General features: G+C 40.9%; 1 protein-coding gene across 6 annotated transcripts in view; it reads right to left on the bottom strand.

Annotated features, from left to right (window-relative positions):
* The window catches only part of FRY (FRY microtubule binding protein), a 446,915-nt gene that overhangs the window by 339,345 nt on the left and 87,088 nt on the right, over positions 1 to 20,482 (bottom strand). For 4 of the 6 annotated variants that reach the window (XM_082700313.1, XM_082700315.1, XM_082700306.1 and 1 more), the window contains exon 2: positions 3,849 to 4,021. Coding sequence is in view for 2 of the 6 variants with exons in the window: in XM_082700305.1 (XP_082556431.1) it covers positions 3,849 to 4,053 (205 nt within the window). In the remaining 4 variants the exon portion in view is untranslated. Of the gene's footprint in view, positions 1 to 3,848; positions 4,137 to 20,482 lie in introns of those variants that run through there. The other 2 variants (XM_082700305.1, XM_082700309.1) reach the window with 1 other exon arrangement.

Here is a 20,482-nt window from a genome sequence, read left to right as displayed (position 1 = left end):
TCCCTTTGTTCAAGAGACATTTACCGAGCTATGCAACATGTAAGGCACCAATCCAGGAAAATTCTTTCCTGTCCCCCTAGACCAGAAACTGGTATTTTCTGCTATCTCCCCAAGGTCATGGCGTAGAGCAGAATCCTCACATATGTTTCAATGAGGGAATTACACACTGAGGCAAGGGAAATCTGCATTTTTCCCCCACTAGGAGTTCTTAAAATGATGGAAGTCAGTATAAAGATCTTCCCCTGTGACAGTCTCTAGCTGCCAACTAGTGCTTTCCTGGAGCTAGACTCAGGCCCTACAGAATGGACCCAGTTTCATGGCTAAGTAGTTAATTAACCACCAGATGTTGACTGAACATCTACTATGTGCAATTCCCTCTCCTGGACAAGTGGGCCATGCAAGAGCATATAAGATACAGTCCCTATTTTCCAAGAGTTTCTATCCAAACAAAAATTTAACAGTTGCCCCAAAGTGACAAAGTGATCACTGAACCCATTCAGAACCTAAGACAACTGAACAAAATGCCAGGAAGTATTCATTCATTCTTTTTTTTTTTCCCCCACAGCATTATGCAGTACTGAGGCCAAGTGGCAAGCATAAAGGAGAACACAAAGAATCCAGAGGAAGAAAGCAGGTGATTGCAGAGGATAGAAGATTTTAGCTGGACTCTGAAGCCCAGGTGGAGAATGAAGCACAGGGTATAATAGGAATGTAAGTGTGTGTGAGCGTGTGTGTGTGCTGGGAGGTAAGGGAGAATGGCATGAAGAGAGTCTGGAAGAAGACAGAGAAAACAAGGTATGCCAAGAGTTAATTCAGAGCAGTGCATTTTGAATCAATTGAATAAATATTTATTGAACACATAGTTTGTGCCCGGCATTGTGATAGGTACTAGGGATACAATGGTGAAAGAGACTGATATGGCCTATGGCTCACTAGCTAGTAGGAGACACAGACAGGTAAACAGACAATTACAATACGGTGTGGTAAGTGCCGTGCTAGAGAAAAGTCCAGGTGTTATGAAGAGGAGAAGGACACAGAGTGGACCCAACCGAGATGGGGAGAAGGAATCCTAGAAAAAGGGATGTCAAGCTGACATCTAAGGCTAATGTGGGAATTAGGTGACACTATGCAGGTAAGGTATTCTAGAAGAGGAAACATGATGGGCCATGGGGGTTGGAAGTTGACTGAGTTGGTTGAGATGCAAGGGGAAGGTTGAGAAGCAGGGCGGGAAGCTGTGGCCAGGTTATGCAGTCTCTTATACTTCACATTAAGGAGTTTGGACTTTATCCTAAGAATGGCGATAACCACTGAAGAATTCCGTTCAAGGGAATGAAACCCCAGACTTGCATCTTCGGTGAATGACTCTCTGCGTGGGAGATGGCCCTTAGAGGAGAAATGGGCGAAGAAGAGAAGGGTGTTACGCAGATAGAGTCTCAAAAGTCTATTCCCAACACAGTGGAAGAACTAAACAAATAATTCGTGAACAAACGGATGAGTTGATCACCCAGTCAACCAGTAGAGTGCACGACTGAGCACACGAGACATGAGATGGAGGGTATGTACGTCTGTGCATTCATAAGGGTCAGAGTGAACATAAGTGGCATGCTAACATGTCTTCCAGTCCTGAATCTCATCAGACAAATGACAACAACAGTTGACAAGGGAGTGCAGTGTAATCGAGGACAAACAGCTTCAACACCGGAGAAGAAATACCCAGGTCTGAGTCCTAGTTTTGCCAGCTGCTAATTCTGAGATGCAGCTGAGTTTCTCTGACTCTCAGGTCCCACATACATCACACTGGCTCATTACGTGTAGCTACATAGCAGTAAAAAGTGAGAATAGTCATCACAATCCATGTACATTTCTGTTTCGGTGACACTTAGGAGCGTTGGTGGGATGTGCAGTCATCCATTGCAAAAGGAAATTAGGACGACCTATGTGACAATGGAGTCATGGTTTAATCAAAGAGGAATGTAGACATCAAGTAGCCAGTATTGTCCGGACTTTGGCCAAGTGATTCTCTCACCTGTCATTTGAAGACCCTGAGTGAAATGTTGGAAGGAAGAGAAGAGCCTATGTCCTGCTATGGTCCCCAAAGAGAGAAAGGGGGGCAGACATAAATAATGTACTTAAAGGCTACAGGGTCAGAGAGGTGGCTCAGAGAACACACAGCCACCGAGGGACACAGTCTAGACTAGAACTCAGCTCCCCTCTGCACAGGGCCCTTTTCACAACACCACCCTGTTGTTAATCATGACAGTTCAAGATCTCAGAAAGGATAACCTGTGTGAGGTCCAAGCTAAGAGTATTCCTACAGTTCTGTAGCTGTAGCTGACAGCCCAGAGTGAGATGACTTTATAGTAAGGGAAGGCGAATGGGAATTGTGGCGGAAGGCGGTGAGGGGCCCCGGGGTCTGGGTGCTCGGGGAAAGGAGAAGCCTTCACGGAGTAAGTGCAGGTGGTGGTAAAGGAAGGCAGGATGCGTCATAACATAAACGGACCCAGGTGATGTCAAACCAAAGAGAGCAAAAGGCAGAAGGGGAAGAAAAGGTATGGGAGAATGTTCCCAAAGACATGCTAGCAAACCAACTCAACAGGATTTGCTCCCTCAGGCCACTTCAGGATGACAAGGTTGTCCTGTGCTCCTTGGGGCCTTGGGATCAAAGAGAACAGACAGAAAGTGGCTGTTTTTTTAGACACGTCAGACACCTCTGTGCTTATCCTTACAACATTTTTCACATTGTCTCTTCATGTGCACTACAAGACTCACCCCTCTGGCCCATTCTGGTCTGGGCTTCGCTTTTTTCTGCAGCAGAGTTTGACACCAGAGCCGCATCACTGAACCAAGAAGAAATTCATGAAAACAACAGCTTGCTTCAGAAATGTGATTCTCAGCTTGTGGCCTTGAGTCCCCATGCTTCTAGATCATCTCCCAGCTACTTCCTAAAGCAGGATAATGACTCAGCTGTTAGGGGAAGTCAATTCCATTTTTATGAAGCAAAACCTGATTGAATTTTGATTTTGTTTTCTAGCATCACAGAGTTGGTCCTTGGCAGTGGGGTCTAATCTATCCTCTGTCCAGACTCTCATTAGATCAATCACAACAAAAAAGGCCACTTGTAGTTTCTCCAGGAAATTCCAATGCAAATAGCACTGAAATGAAATTGACTAAATAATTCAGACTCTCCAGTGATCACTCTCCAGTGATACCTCAGTTAGGGGTCACTATCATAAGCATCAAATGACCTACACATATGTAATATCCCAGCATGGACACCTGAAGCCGACAGGAGAGTCCCTTCATCCAGACCGAGATCCCTCAGTCTTCCGTGCTGTAATACAGTTCACCATTCACATTGTTTAATTGAGCCCTTTACTACAAATGGTTTTAGGCTCTGATGCAATACAGGAATTTGAAGCATGCATTTGAGTATTTAATGGTGTTAATTTCTGGTGCACACAAACATCAGCTTCACTCAACAATTCAATAATCTTGCAAAATAAAGAAAATATGCCAGAGAATGAAATGCAGCATGGAATTCTTCCAGATTGCAAGCAAAGCAGTTCCTTGATCCCACCGCAACTGACAAGTAACAAAATAGCTGTCTATTTACAAATCCTTAAAGATGTTACAATAAACAAAGAAAAGAAAAGGAAGAAGATAGGTGTGCTTTAAGATCCAGGAGTCATTTTATTTTTTACATTCAAACATATTTATCTGGCGACTTTATGCTCTCAAATGTCCCAAGTTAATTTTAAATGTAACACAGCTGATCGTAATAAATGAAATACAGTTGTTGTTGTTTTTTTTTCCCCCTACTGGCAGGCATAAACTTAAACATTTCCTACCTGGAAATATGGAAGGTCTCTTTTTCGGGCGCCTCAGGTGAATGGGTTCCAAATTTTTCAAGTTTCTTTGAAGTCTCCCTCTAATGTCATTTCCTATGAGCAGTTCAGGCGGCAGGCTGCTCCGTCTTGACGATTTATAATCATTTTGAGACGAATTTAGTTTGTTCTTTGTTCTGGAATATAAATTGCTGTCATCAACTGCCATCGTAAGAGATACATTCGAGACTCTGAACAAAAACCTAAAAAGCCCTACTCCAAGCCAGCAGCAGCCACGGCCGCCACAGCCCCAGATTCCGATGTTCTCCTGCTTTACCCCGCACTTGTTTGGGAAGCTTAGCAAGTTGATAGGCGTGGACTTGAACAGGTGTAGAATTACTAAGTAGCCCCTCCTTTCAACAGTTAATAGCACAGGGGAGGAGAGATCCCCAAAAAATCATTAGGTGCGGAAGAGCGGGGAATTTGAGAGGACACGGGCACCCCGGCGCGTGCTCCTGCAGATGGTCCGACAAAGTGTGAAGGTTCGTGTGGCATTTCTGCCACAGCGAGGCCAGAGAGTAAACACGACTTACCACCTGAGAAGAAGCACCCACACAAACTGAGAGTCTTGTGTTTTTTCCTCATTACTTCTCAAACTCTTACTACACACTTTTTAAAAAAGTTTCGGGGAAACATTTTTACCTTCCCTCGTACCCTTTTGTTTCGAGTCCCATAGACAGAACAAACATCCGTCTTTATGAAATCCCTTATCTGGCAGGCAGCCAAGTGGAAGTTGGCTGCAAGAAGGAGATGAGAGATGGTCGGTGATGGTCAGGAAGGAACCCGCTGTGGGTGTGTATGGAGCAGAGCAGCAGTGCCGGGAACCCAGCGCTGCTCCCCGACCCGCCCTTCCATCCTGTGCTCTACCTGGCAGACGACTGCTCCCGAAGTTCTGCAGTCTGGCTGCAAAGTCAGAGGTCTAGCAAACACACTGCGACCGTTGAAGTGAGGATGGCCTCCACTCAACAAATAAAAAGGAAACGTTATCCTTGCGGGTCTCTCTGCCTTGTTTTCAGCTATCGCCGTCAGCTGGTTTGGTGGTCCAAGCAAAACCAGCATCTGACCTCTCTTACATGTTTGCTCTCTATCTCTTCCGCGTTTTGCATTTTTGCATCCTTTGTTCCCTTCCCCCTTCCTTGCTCTCTTTATGTGGAAATGTTCTGCACTCTTTTCTTTAACTGGCTGTGCAGAAATCATAACTCTCTGATATATCCTCTCCAGCCATGCCCCAGGGCTGTGCCCTCTCTGCTGTTGTTCCTCACTCTCCCCCCACCCCCTCCACACACACTCACACTCACACACACTCACACTCACACACACTCACACCTCTCTTCTGTTCTGTCTGGCTGCAATGGGGGGTCAGAAGATAAAGAAGATAAGATCTGCCTTTTCTCTTCCTAGTGCTAGCAATCAGTAGATAGATAATATTATGAAGGATTTCAGGGTTGTCTAGAAATCACTATTTCCTTTGGTTTCCTGGATGTCAAATAGGTTTTACTATTCGTTAAAATTTGGAATTTGGATGTTTTTACCTGGCTAAGCGTACACCTCCACGCTAAGAGAAGTTGCCCTCTCTATTCTCCTTATGCCCTTCTGACAGCAGGTCTTCAAACCACAACAAATTTTCTGAAGAGAAAGGCATTTTTTTTTAACAATTATGTCCAGATCAGGGATGTCATTATGATCCAGCAAATATACATATAATTATAACCCAGGAATTGTATTTACATATTAGATTATCAGGTTATTTTACTAATTCTGAGAAACTCCTACACCACTTCCCTCACAGGACTTAGAACTATTTTGTCAGGTAGAAATGTATCATGAACTCCAAAACAATGAGTGGATTGTACCAAACTATTTTTAAAAGCCCATGAGACTGCTCGACTCTCCCTCTGCTTATCGAAAATACATTGTTTTCTAGCAAAGAAGTAAAAACTATTTCTTAAACTCTGAGATCACGATTTAATAACAGAAAACAAATTTCCAAAATCTCAAGACCAACACTGACGTTTCAAATACACAGCAGGGTGGCGACCTGGGGCACAAATATTGGATGCTGCCAGGGAGAAAAGAAATACAGCAGCAGACAAGTAGAAGTTTGAGCTATTCAGTGACTGTTTCTGTCCTAATTCATGGTAGCGTCCTAAGCCCAAGGAAGACTGCGTGTGAAGTGAAATGGGAGGGTCAAGAAAGAGTATTATTGTCACACAGTGTGTAACAGGTACACCTGCATGGTATGCACGTATAATTTTGCCTTTGTCTTTAAGGGGCTGGCTGGAAGCATAGAGTTAAATGCCTCCGCATCTGAAATGCATTCTAATAATAGCTGTTGTTTACTGCATGCTTAATACCAGCTAGGTTGCTTGCTTAAGCCTTCCACATGCACTATCTCATTGCTTCTTCCTAATCACCCCGTTCTATAGATGAGCGAACTGAGGCCCTGAATCAAATGTCTAGGAATTAGGGAAGGGAAGACTTGAGCATAGATTTTCTCCGGCTCCTAAGCTCCTGTTCAGGTCCATGCTTTTCATTTCCAACACTGTACTGCTTTATTAAGCGTATCTGAAATCTGAAAGGATTCTAAAGGTCTTTCTCCATCTTCCTGAAATAATTCTTGGTTTTAAAGCAGATTCCTTTTGCATTGACTATATGATTGAGGGCTGGTCCAGCTGCCCTACCGAGGTTTGCTCCCGGTCACTGAGGTGTCGGTAGGTCTGAAAGTTTATGAGATGAAAGTGAGAAAAAACAGAAGAATTCAGAGATTTGCTTTAATAATAAAGTACCCATGTTCAGGATCTTCATACTAAAATGCACTTAATTAAAGGATTGTATTTTCCTGAGATTTAAGTTATAAATGGGGGGAAAAAATCCACCCTACTATAGAGGTAGCATTAATCCTTAAATGATGTAGGAGGGGCTGGTGGGTTCCTGATGTGTTCTAATGAAGCCCTTTCTAGCCCTACTCAGTCTCCCTTTGCAGGGAATATAAACAGATATGATTCTAGCTCCTTCAGTATATTTCCTTAAAGAGAAAAGTGGGAACAGCTTGCATCTGCTATTATTAAAATTTTAGGGCAGTGAAAACAAAGGACAATATTTATTTAAAAGTAGTATTAAATTTGTGAACATGAAAAAAGTAAACTTTCCTTTCAAAATATTTAAATTGGCTGCCAACACGAATGATAATCAACCACAGAAAATGTAGCTTGGTTTGCTCTACATGAGAACATTCAGAGATTATAATGTTAAATCCACACCTCCTCCCGCTTTATAGTAATAGCCAAAAATGGAATTCTTCTCCCCTCCTTCCTGCCCCCTGCCCCCTCCCCTCCTCCCTCTCCCCTCCCCCCCTCCTCCCATCTCCCCTCCCCCCCTCCTCCCATCTCCCCTCCCCCCCTCTCCTCCCTCCCCCCCCTTTTTCCTCTCTTCTTCTCTTCTCTCCCCTTCCCTCCTCTCCTTCTTTTCTTTTTTTTTTTTTTTTTTAAAGATTTTATTTATTTATTTGACAGAGAGAGAGATCACAAGCAGGCAGAGAGAGAGGAGGAAGCAGGCTCCCCACTGAGCAGAGAGCCTGATGCGGGGTTTGATCCCAGGACCCTGGGATCATGACCTGAGCCGAAGGCAGAGGCTTTAACCCACTGAGCCACCCAGGTGCCCCATCCTTCTTTTCTTTTTTTAAGGCAGTCAAAAGAATGATGGTATTGGGCTCTGGGCTCAGAGGAATCTCAAAACTTACAGCATAATTAAGTAACTTATGTGATGGATATTCTATATTCCTACGCTTTATAATAACTATTGTTTTGAAGGTCTCATTCTCTGGGAAAATTCAATATGTTAATCTCTTTTAAATTATTCTAGTTTCTTATCCTTCCAGAAGTTGTGTCTTTTATAGTAAATGATGTTACCATTTCATGAATCTTTTATCTATTCTGGTAAGATATTATCTTTCCTGTCTTAAAAATGTTCAAATACTCTGTTGAGGGGTGTTCCCTCACTTTGTACCCATGATTTTCTTATGAATTCTGGTAGGTTTTAGGTAGCATTACTGAGTTAGTTTGCTTTTTTGTGTGAGGAAGCTGCAGGTTTAGAACGGTGCAATCTTAAAACTAATCACCCTTCTCATTATTGCCTTCCAAGAAACGATCCATCAGGAAGATTTTAGGCTGGTTAGGTTTCACCCAATTAGCTTTCAAATCTCAATCTGACCTGGTTGTACTAAATAGTCTATAGCTATTTCTTATTTTGAACCTCTATTCCATTTTTAAACTGAGAGGACCCATCATCCAGTGGGTTTGACACCAGGAACAAATAGTCGTGCAGTCCTCAGATCTGATGGATATCCCCAAGTCAAGCAACTCCACTGATGTATCTCTCCAAAAGGTCGCTGGCCACCTCTTCTGCCAACACATCTTTGCTTGGTGTTGGTAACACCTGCAGGGTTATCTAAGGTGTGATTCTGCCTGAGGAAATCTTTTCTCAGTTCTTAAAAAATACAGTGAAGATTTTCAGTATTTAGGTTATTGGTTCTCCCTAACAATGAAAACCAATGACCAGCCTTGCCCTCTTAAAATTCTTTGCTCTCTTGCAGAGCACTTGGGTGGTTCAGTCAGTCAGGTGTCTGACCCTTTTTCTTTTTTTCTTTTAATTTTTATTTATTTTTATGTTTAAAGATTGATTTTATTTATTCATGAGGGGGATGGGGAAAGCAGTTGGGGCAGGCAGTAGCAGAGGGAGAAGCAGGCTCCCCGCAGAGCTGGGAACCTGATGCAGGATTCTAGCCCAAGACCCTGGGATCACAGCCTGGAACGAAGGCAGACAGTTAATAGACTGAGCTACCCAGGCCTCCCTGGGTATCTGACTACTGATTCTGGCTCAGGTCATGATCTCAGGGTTGTGGGGTCTAGCCCAGCTTTGGACTCTGCTCTAGGCATGGAGCCTACTTGACAGTCTCTCTCTTCCTCTCCCTTGCCCCCCCCCAATTGCTCCCTTGGGTTCCATTGCATTGTCTCTTATTTTTCCTCCTGTGTCTCAGGTCTTTTCTGCTCAGATTCTCCAGGGACTCCTTAAAGGTCTATTTTCCTCCCTTCTTCTCTCGATCCTTCTCTTTGGTGAGCCCATTTATCAAGCATCTCTTATGTGTCTGGCACTGTGCTAAGTCCAATGTCTGCTCTCAAGAACCTCTCAATCTAGGAAGGAAGCAAAACTCTAACTAACTAGTTATTTCAACAGAGTGAGTGCTCTGTGCAGAGGTGACACCGAAAAGCTACTTAGTCAACTGTTCCCGTTGGTGAGGGGGATGAGAAGGGATGGGTTTCCAGAGGAGGGTGAGCTCACAAAGCAGGGCGGGGAAGCTGTATAAAGGCACTAAGATGTGACGTAACACCCACTGTCCACAAAATGACAAGTACAGCAATCCCTTACCCACACCAGCGCATCACATCATACAAAAGCACAGACACTAGAAAAACAAGATTGGGGATTCCTAGACAATAGGAGGCTGAAGGAAAACCCAAAAGATAGTATTTATTACATGGTTTCAAACACCATGACTAATTAGACACAGGGAAGACACCTACTTTTAAAAAATCTGTATTGAAAAACTGGGGCTAACTTTCGCAAACAATTTAGTAGTCCCGAACAAAATGTAAAAAGACCTTGGAAAAAACCCTGGCTCTGGTAAGTAACCCTTCCCCGAATCACCTTTATGTATTCCTGAATTTGTGATGCAGGGACTTGCTGAAGCAGACTCTTACACAAGTTTTGAATGTCATGCAGCCTGAACCTTTTTAAATAAGCTCTAGAACCAGTTCATACTGGCTTGAAATCTAGCTTCATTTACACTTGCATTCCTCCTTGTTCAATTTTGCAAGTCTCAGCAAAATGCCAGCGTAACTGCCTGGCCTTTTCCCAGATTAAGGTAGGGCTTAAGGGCACATCTTCCTGGGCTTGTCGTGGAGCTCTTTGGTGGGAAGGCACAACATAAACAAATGTCCCTTTCTATGCTACTTCCTGACACATCCACATGGTCTGTGAGAGGAAGGACTGATGGTCCTTATTTTTATTCTTCTGTTTAAGGGACCGAAATGAAATTTGCATTCATAAAAGAATCAAGCTTTTGGATATTTTTGTCCCAGTTCCAGGCAGCATGATCTCAGAAGTGTGGGTGGTACAACTAGTTGGGAAATGATGTTGTAAGTGAGATGGCAGGAGCACTGGTGGCGCAGATCGTTCTCACCTCCGATCGCAACTTTCCTCTCTGGACCATGATGTCTAAGTGTACACCCATCCCAAACTCCTCCATAGTGTTCTAGATTTGTATATTCAACTGCATATCAAACATTTCTTGGTGGGAATTCAGCAGGTACAAAATTGGCCCTTCCAATTCTACAGCTCCTGAGTTTCTGATCTCACTAAAAAGGCATCACAATTTACCCAGGGACTCAAGCTATAAACCCTGGAATTACTCGGCCTAAATGATGTCATGTTATCTCTTAAACACCTTTTCATCTGTGTCCTCTTTTGTACCTTTGCTGTCACTACCCAGTGGTAAGATTCATTATCTCTTTCCTGATCTATTGCTTCAGAGTCCCAACGGGCTTGGTCACTTCAAGTCATAGTTCCTCTAGCATTCTGCCTCTGGTAAAGCCTCTTGACCCTTCACATTTTGGTAAATTACTTTGGTTAGCCTATTTTCTGTTAAAAATGCTCTTAAGAATTGGACAGAAAACCTCTGATGGGCTGACCCACTGGTGAATCATAAGACTGATTCTAACCCTCAATACAAACTCCATGCATCCTGTAAAGCATTATAAGATAACTTGAGATTTTGTAGCAGCCCTATTTCCTTACTGTCTGATGGTCTGACCAACCCAAACCCCGAATTTCAACACATGCCTTGCTATGAAAGAGGTCTCACCAGTCCTGGACTTGGTCTACTGACTCCCTGAAGTGCATCAGGGGTCTTTTATGTTGCCTCCATGAGATTTCCTTTTGATTCTTAGATCCACCCAGCCTTTGCTTTCTCCCACATGTTTGGGGTTCTGTTTCAGATTGGAGGGAAAGCAAAAAGGATAATATTCAGAAATTTCTTTAATTTTTTATTCAAATAAGACCTCTGACTTAGAAATCTAAATTTGTAAGTTTTGGTTTCAGACAAATCATTGTTCATCAGGTCTAAGCTATTTAATGTACAGCCTGATGTCTGATTTTCTGATCTAAAAAAAAAAGAAAGAAAGAAATTTTTGCTTATTTCACCATTGCCTTGTGTGAATTAACTAAGATTCATATCCTTAGGTGAGAAATATCATATACAAAATGGATAATAGATAACAACAAGTTGAAGAATTACATGTATTCACATGAGTGTCATTACTATTCTCACAAATTAAATGGTACAGTTATCACTATAATGCACTTTCATAAAATTCATCTGATTAGAGGGTGGTATTCCTGATGAAGACACTCAGCAAAATAAGACAGAGGGAGACTTTGTCAACCTAATAGAGGACATGTATGAAAAATTTATAGATAACTCAGAGTCAATGAGGAAAGACTGATTGTCCCCTCTTGATTTAACATTATACTGGAGGTCCTATCTAGCGAAATTGGGTAAGGAAAAGAAATAAAATACATCTAAATTGAGAAGAAAGATGTAAAAATATATTTGCAGATAAATGAGCATCAGTGTAAAAAATCAGACAGAATCTACAAAGAAGTTACTAAAACTACTAAGTAAATTCATTAGGTTGCAGGATGTAAGATAAATGTATAAAAAGCAATTGTATTTCTAGGTTAGCAATGAACAAGTGGCAAATAAAATTCAAATAGACAATACCATAAAAATATTAAATATTTAGGGGAAAACCTGACAAAGATGTGACAAACAAATACATTTAAGATATATTATTAAGAGAAATTACAAAAAACCTATATAAGTGGAGAGATAAATCATATTCATGGGAAGACTCAGTATCATTAAGATAGCAATTCTTTCCAAATTAATCTATAACTTCAGTACAATCACTATCTAAATCTTAGCAGGCTTTTTTGGGGGGTAGAAATTGACAAACTGAAAAAAAAAAGAAACTGACAAATTGATAGTAAGATTCATATGAGAATACAAAGAATCAAGAATAGTCAAAACAACTTTGAAAAAGAAAAAGAAGACTAACATTACCAATTTCAAAACAATATAAAGCTACAATAGTCAAGAGAGTGTGATATGAAGATAGAAATATCAGTGGAACAGAACAGGGATTCTAGATGTTGGGCCACATATAAATGGACAACTGTTTTCAACTGTATACAAAGGTAATTCAGGGGAGGAAGGATAGTGATAGAACAACTGGATGTCCATATGCTAAAATAAACTAACTTTGATTTTATCTCACACCACGCACAAAAACTAATTAAAAATGGACCACAGACCTAAATATATGCTCTAAAACCATAAATTTTCTAGAAGAAAACATAAGAGAAAACTTCTAATCCATAAAAAAACAAATTAACAAATCGGACTTTATCGAAATTAAAATATTCTGCTCTTTGAAAGAGACTGTGGAGAGAATGGAGAGATAAGTCACAGGCCAGGAGAAAATATTTGGAAGACATTTACTTGATAAAGACCCTGTTCCTAGAACACATGAGGAAAGGTAATAAGAAAACGAGTAACAGGGCTCAATCAGGTAAGCGTCTGACTCTTAATTTAGGCTCAGGTCATAATCTCAGGGTCATGAGATGGAGTCCCACATCAGGCTTCCTGCTCAGCAGGGGTCTACTTGGGAGTCTCCCTCTCCCTCTCTTTCTGCCCCACCCCTGCTCATGCATTCACTCTCTCTCAAACAAATAATTTTAAAAAGAAAAAATTCTTTAAAAAGAGAATAAACAATTCATTTAAAAATGGGCAAAATATACCAGCAAATACATCCCCAAATACAGATGGCAAATAAGTACATGAAAGTGAGTTCTGCATCAACATTATTTAAGAAATGTGAATTAAAGAATGCAGTGACATTCCACTGCCAACCTATTAGAATGTCTAAAAATTAAAAAGATTATCCATATCCAGCATTTGGGAGAATTTGGAGAAACTGAAATTGAATACACTGTTTTGGTGGAATATAAAATGATAAAACCATTATAGAAAAAAATCTGACAGCTTCTAAAAATCTAAACATTTACCTATCCTATAATCTAGCCATTCCACTCCTAGGTGCTTACCCAAAAGAAATAAAGGCATGTGTTCATACAAGGACTTGTACTCTGATATTCAGTAAACAGTAGTTTTACTGATAGTAGCTAAGTACTGGAAACAGATGTCCATCAACAAGTGAATGGATAAATCATGGTATATCTATACAATAAAATGCTATTTGTCAATAAGAAGATCATGGATTCATGTTGCAACATGATGAATCTCAACACAGTCATGCTGAGTGAAAGAAGCCAAACCCAAAATCACACATACTGTATGGTTCTGTTTATATGAAATTCTAAAAAATGAAAGCTAGTCTCCAGTGATACAGAGCAGATTGCTGGTTACCTGGTGATAGATGTGGAGGCATGAGGGGGGAGGAATGACCAAGGGGCACAATAAAATATGGGGGGGTGGATTCACAGGTGTATGTATACATCAAAACAAATCAAAGTGCCTCCTTAAAAATGAGCAATTTATATGTTAATTAAAACTCAATAAAACTTACTTTGTAAAAGGCAATGTTATGCCTTCCACCACGCATTGGACAAGGATTCAGAAGTTTCTTGACTTTAGGTAATGAAGTTAAAACCCAAACCAATTGTTCTGATTCCATCATCAGCATCAAGAGTGAGTGGAAGATATATGGGCACCCAAGCGTTATGTGAGTCTTTTTCACTTAAGAATTTTCTCCTCCTGAATTATGTCTTTAGCTTTGAATTTTACACACTATAAAACTTCTAGAATGCCCGAAAGAATCTCCACATTGACAACCCTCAGGTAACACATTTGCTAGTACAGTGAGTCATCCAGAAAGGGTCACAATAAATGTTGCAGAATAAAGAAGCCAGTAAGTAAGTAAAAGAAAAGACAAGGCATTTCTTAAGAGGAATTTTCCTCACAAGCTACCAAGAAAACCTGTGAAATCTTTTAGGTCAAAGAACTTCACGTTTAGGATAAACATCAATTATGCTAGCTGGCTAGGTGCAGCCTTCCTAGACACCACAGGACTGGACAAAATAGCCAGTCTGAAGCTTCTTCCTCAGCTTCCAATGCCTCTGCTGTTCTTCAGTCTATCTTATCTGAACCTTCCAGATCTAAGCGGCAGCAAGAAGACTTCAATGGCATTGAAGCTGGATCTGAGGGTGCCCTGATAGTTGAGGTGACACCACGCATTTAATGAAAGGCATTTGAGGCCTCCTAGCCATTTCACACACTGAGCTGGCTCAGTTGTGTGCAAATTCAGGTGTAGTCAAGGGAAAAACCATATAATTCATGGCCATTTAAATGCCAGGTTAGCCTTATATAATTAGCAGTCTTTTAATATCTTAATATGTTGCTTGTTATGTATGCAAGAACAACAACAAAAGCATTTGCCAGAAACTGATATTAAGCCAAAAGTTTGTAAGGATACAGATTTAAATATCACAAGTAAGGAGCCTAACCTAACAGGAAGAGAGCTCTGTACCCCAATATCTTCTCAAATTCATATGGAGCATCTAAAAAACTGGACCACATACTAGTCCATGAAACAAATCTCAAAACACCAATTTGTTTCATGTTGTCATACTAGCTAAGACATCCTGTTATTATTACTTAATAAAACTGGGAATCAACATAAAAATTAGCAAAAGCCACTTTCTTTTAATCCAGTGCTTATCATAGTAATTTATTCCACATTCCCCGGTCATGTCCTATGCTAAACATTTCTCCTGCACTATTTCATGTACCCTTATGAGTGTTGGACTACCATCATTTTCATTTTTTAGAGGAGAAAGCATACTAAGAGGGGCCAAGAAACTGCACCAAATGACTAAATAAAGAAAGCCTATTCTTCCTTTATTACCAAAATCTATAAAATATAAATTTTCCCTTTGATTCTTTGTTTCTCAACTACTTCCAAGCTACTTCCATTTTATTCTTGGCTTCTCTCTCTGTTCCTTACCTTTAACCACAAAGTGTCTCCTTTACCTTGTCCTCATTTTTGGGCCATTTTCCATGACCAGGAAAAAAACAGCTGGATCAAATGAGGAATTCAAAAGGTGTCCTAGTAAGTACTGTCACTCTCAGATTGGAATAAAGCACCATTTTCTTTCCTCTGCCTAGGAATTAAATTCCAACTCAGTATTCCAAATGCCTCTCTTATACAAAATTTTAGAATGTGCCATGTTTGTTTACTCACTATTGAGTCCTAGCCAGCTTCAAGGAAACTTTATCCAAGCTTGAAACTATCTTCACCAGTAAGGTTGGCCTTAATTTTCCACTTCAATTCTCCCAAGTTCCCCTATCATCTCAGAAAGACCTACTATTCTTCTATATATAAACAGATAAAAATAATTACCAATTCTAGATTTTAAAAAGTGATTTATTTTATAACATATTCTAAAGCTAAGAAAGGTCCAAGTACCAGAAACCAAACTCACAGAAGTCACACTAACATCTTTCTACCCCCTCATAAAATACAACTATACATATATTATTAGTTTATGATAAAAAGCTAAGAGACAGTATCTTAAGACAATGCTTGAAGTAGATCTATTTTTGGTTTACTGTACCATATTCATAGTTCTTCCTGGTTTTATTAATTTGATTAACAACTACCATTTAAAGGACCTCAGATATTTTCACTGTAGCTTAATCTGAAAAAAAGAAATCCTATTTCAGATTCTTTTTAGATTTGTTTTTAAAATTTTCTTTTTTTTTTTTTTTATTACAAAGGAAGGTTGGGCCTCAGTCTTCTGTGACCTATGCAAAATCAACTCCTTTTTTCTGTGCTAAAGAAGGTGGACCTAGGGCGCCTGGGTGGCTCAGTGGGTTAAGCCGCTGCCTTCGGCTCAGGTCATGATCTCAGGGTCCTGGGATCGAGTCCCGCATCAGGCTCTCTGCTCAGCAGGGAGCCTGCTTCCTCCTCTCTCTCTCTGCCTGCCTCTCTGCCTACTTGTGATCTCTCTCTGTCAAATAAATAAATAAAATCTTAAAAAAAAAAAAAATTTAAAGAAGGTGGACCTGAGAAAAGTAATTTCAAATAATCTGTATTAGGCTCAGGAATCCAATACAAGCCAAATAAATAATCGTAATAATTTATACGCACAATGAAAGAAAGGACTTTTTTCTCTTCCAGCACACACCAGCCATGGAAGAGGGGCAAGCAACATCCAAATATAATTTATATTTTTCTACAGATAATCCTCAATGTAGACAGAAAATAACTGAGAGTCAACAATGTTTTCACTAAATAGGTAATTACTCTGTTATACACAAACCTGTATTTTTCTTGTTGTAGAACAAGTTTTTCCACAACGGATCAGCTATCACACCACCTTCATGAAATGCTATCTATTAGGGAGGTCAGTTTTTTTCCATCTAGGATTGCTTGTAGTTTTAGTCCGGTCTTTACACAGGTGTAGAAGTTTCACTTGGAATTGAACGAAAGCTATTTTGCAGGTTCTCGTTTTCCCACAATAAATCTTCTGAAATTCTCAGAGATGGGCCACTATTGAGATTTTATACGTCTTTATTTTTTTCAAGCCTTTATTTTTACTTACTATTGATCTGAAAGGCCAGGCATATAACTGTGATTTTCTAATTCCCCTTTTTCTACATTGGGAGATCAATGAAACATTTGAGAATTCTGGAAATTCTTTAGCGTTCAGGAAAACTAGCATGGAATTTTCAATGTGATTCATTCAGGGTTGAAAATACAATATTCACCAACAGTTAAAAGTGTTTATTCTTCTGCCATTCCAGAAGAGGAGCCATAAGAAATACAATTCTTTAAATCACTTAATACAAGAGTTCCCAGTATTGTTCCAGTTGTCATTCTGAAAAGTAATACATATCATACTACACAGATATGAACATAAAGTTTCTTACCTACAATGTAACCTCCACTTTGAAACATCAAAATGAAGGTAGTGAATGCCAGATCTCAAAAGAAGCAGTATTTTGTAGTTTCATATTTACTGGGGAAAAAGAAAGCCTCAGTAAAGAAGCTAAGCACCTATTGTTAGGGTGATTGGGGCGGGGTTGTATTAATGGTGACTTTATTTGATCCTGAGGCTAGAACAAGTTCTCTTGTGACTTCTTGTGAACATTCTTTTCCCTCAAACCAAACAAGTTAGTCATTTGAATCTTCTCATATCCTGGAGCTGTCAAACACTCTTCCTTGACATTGATTCAAAGCTGTAATTTTCTACATGCACTGCTCTTTTTTTGGAGTAGGTGTGTGGTTTTTGGTTTATGCTGTTTTGTCTACATTCCTTGAAAATGCCTCTTCTGATGCAATGCTTCACAAATAGTCATTATTTTTCTAATCTGTAGCGGGGGAGGGGAAGAGCGTGTAAGCACGCATAGATGTATGTGCGTGCAGGTAGCTACATCTTTCTACGTCTAACTGGGATTTAACTGAGATTTTTAGACAGGCATTATTAACCGAGGGAGAAAATGTGATCAACTCTGTGTTTGCAAATATTGTCTGTGAGTTCTTCAGATCCTTAAAATTCTCCAAACTCTGCGAGCTCCTCAGATCTGGGCTCATGCGCCTGACCACCTGCTGGGTTCCATCTGGATATTCGGGATCACTCAAAATGCGACACGTCTGGAACTGAAATCAGCATGATCTCTAAATTGCTACTCCTCCTGCATTTTCCTGACCGCTTACGTTTCTAACTTGGGACTCATTCTAAATTCCCTCCTCTCACCACCACTGCATGGGCTGCTTACCGGGTGCTGCCAATTTTGACCTCCTTGAACTCATTGCGTCTTCTATTCCTGTCACCCTTGCCCCGATGCCTCCACTAACTCTTACTTAGATTCTGCAATAGCTTTCTCTCGGACTTTGGTGCTCTGCTGCTCAAATGTATCCTCAATGTCAGCACCAATGGCTCCATCCAAAAGGCAAATGGTGAGGTCATTCTTCAGCTTACATTGTTTTAGTGCCTCTCGACAGCTACAGGCAGAAAGGCAATGGTAGATCCATTTCAATACATTGATAAGAAAAAGGATGTCCTCCCTGACCTGCACCAGTGTTCTTCTTTAACTCTTCTGCAAACACCTTTGCACTGTGTCTTCAGCAATACTTAACTACATGTGTTTAGTGTCCTAAACACTCCCCACCCGTAGCCATTTCTCAGTTAAATGCCTGAGTTCATGATGCCACCTCCTCCTGGAGTCCTTCTCTTACCTCCCCCTCACCGCTTAATTCCTAGTTCCCTAGCTCCCTGCCCTGTACCTCCCCCATCCTCCGCCCCCAGTTCCCAGGCTTTATTAGAAAACACCTCCTAGCTTTTGCCAGCTGAGTTAGCCATCCCTCGGTGCTTCTACTTCCCTCTGTACAACTATTGACCACTGCCTTTCCTATAGCCTTTTATTTTTTTTAAGATTTTAATTTATTTATATGACAGAGAGAGAGAGAGAGAGATCACAAGTAAGCAGAGAGAGAGGAGGAAGCAGGCTCCCCACCGAGCAGAGAGCCCAGTGTGGGACTTGATCCCAGAACCTGAGAACATGACCTGAGCCGAAGGCAGAGGCTTAACCCACTGAGCCACCCAGGCGCCCCTCCTATACCATTCTATACTTATCTGTATATAGTCCCCCTTGCTGCAGCAGAACTCATTTCTTTCTCATCTCTGTATCCCCAGGGCCCAGCACAGTGCCTGGTATACAATAAGTGCTCAGGAAATGTTTGCTAGGTTGTGGAACTGAAGGCTCATCCTTCTGACTCACTGGGGCCACCAATGCCTTGCCCCAGGCATTTGTGCGTCTATAGAAAGTGAGGTTCCTAGAGCTAGGGGCAGGCAGCAGGTAGATACCAGGACAACGATGTCTTCTGAATCCCTGCAACTTCTGAAAGCCATTTGGGGCTGGAGGAGTTTTATATTTTTATAGACTTAAACAAACACAAATACCTAACTAGTTGACACAAGCAGATGAAAGGAAGTTTGACAAAGAACAACGAATAAGAGTTAAAGACAAACTGAATTATTTAGGTAAAAGACTACTGTGGAAGGATAAGGCCTGAACACTTACTCTCACCTCACAGTGTGGATTTTCTTGCTTCACAAGTGGCTCAAACATGACTCCTAACTGCTCTGGTTAAGTTTCAGAATGAGTGAGGGCCAAAAGCACTCATAAGAATGTCACTTTTTATTCTTTAGTTATACAATAAAAGAGGAAGAAGGGAGAGAATCCCAGGGCTGTTCCACGTTATTCACATTCCTAGATTCTACGTGGTACACGATCCACTGGGGGCAATGACGACAACCCCACGTGCAGGGAAGCAGCCTGACAAAGAAGGGCAAGGCTTTAGGTAGTGACAGGAAGGGGTAGGCAGCTGGGACTGTGGAGCCCATGGGCTCTGTTGTCTGCCACAGTGGCTGTGCCTCCCTGTGAACCTCAGTCTTCTCTGGAAGCACTGGCCCCCCCAAACACACAATGGGGCTCGTGGAGGTGTAAACAGGATGTCCACCAAGGGCAGACAGCTTGTATACATTAATTCCACTGAATGCAACACTCATTTATTGAGCTCTCCCTTGTATCAGAAATTTAAGTCTGGGGAGATCTAAAAGAATTGGACAGGGTCCCTGAGCTCAAGGAATTTCTTATTTATTTATTTATTTATTTATTAAAGATTTTATTTATTTATTTGACAGACAGAGATCACAAGTAAAAAAAAAAAAAAAGTAGGCAGAAAGGCAGGCAAAGAGAGAGAGAGAGGGAAGCAGGCTCCCTGCTGAGCAGAGAGCCTCAATCCCAGGACCCTGGGATCATGATCTGAGCTGAAGACAGAGGCTTTAATCCACTGAGCCACCCAGGTGCCCCGGAATTTACAATTTAATGAACCAAAGAGAATAAGGCTACCTGGCCAGATTAATTGTCTGGCTGCCTCCTATAAAGAACAGTCAGGATATACCTGGAATAAGGAAAAGCAGGGGAAAAGGAGGAGAAATGAAATTTCCGTCAGATGGATTTAATGAACAATTGAAATAGAAAAATGAATACAAGAAAAAAAACATTAGGAAACATACTTTGCGTCAACAAACGATCCAGTGTTTGCACTCAATTTTACAAATACAGCAGACCGTACTGTCTGTTCACTAGTTCATAGGATTACCTATGTACCGCTCTGCGGGCAGGGTAAAATGCAGTATTTTAGCAGCCTACTTACCCCAAAGATACAGATGTCATGAAAAGAAGGGCCATCTGTACCCCAATGTTTATAGCAGCAATGGCCACAGTCGCAAACTATGGAAAGAACCAAGATGCCCTTCAACGGATGAATGGATAAGGAAGATGTGGTCCATATACACTATGGAGTATTATGCCCCCATCAGAAAGGATGAATATTCAACTTTTGTAGCAACATGGATGGGACTGGAAGAGATTATGCTGAGTGAAATAAGTC

The sequence above is a fragment of the Mustela nivalis genome, assembly GCF_964662115.1.
Source record: "Mustela nivalis genome assembly, chromosome: 15".
Lineage (NCBI taxonomy): Eukaryota > Metazoa > Chordata > Mammalia > Carnivora > Mustelidae > Mustela > Mustela nivalis.
The sequence above is the reverse complement of the archived record's forward strand: the minus strand, read 5'-3'. Positions and strand labels throughout refer to the sequence as shown.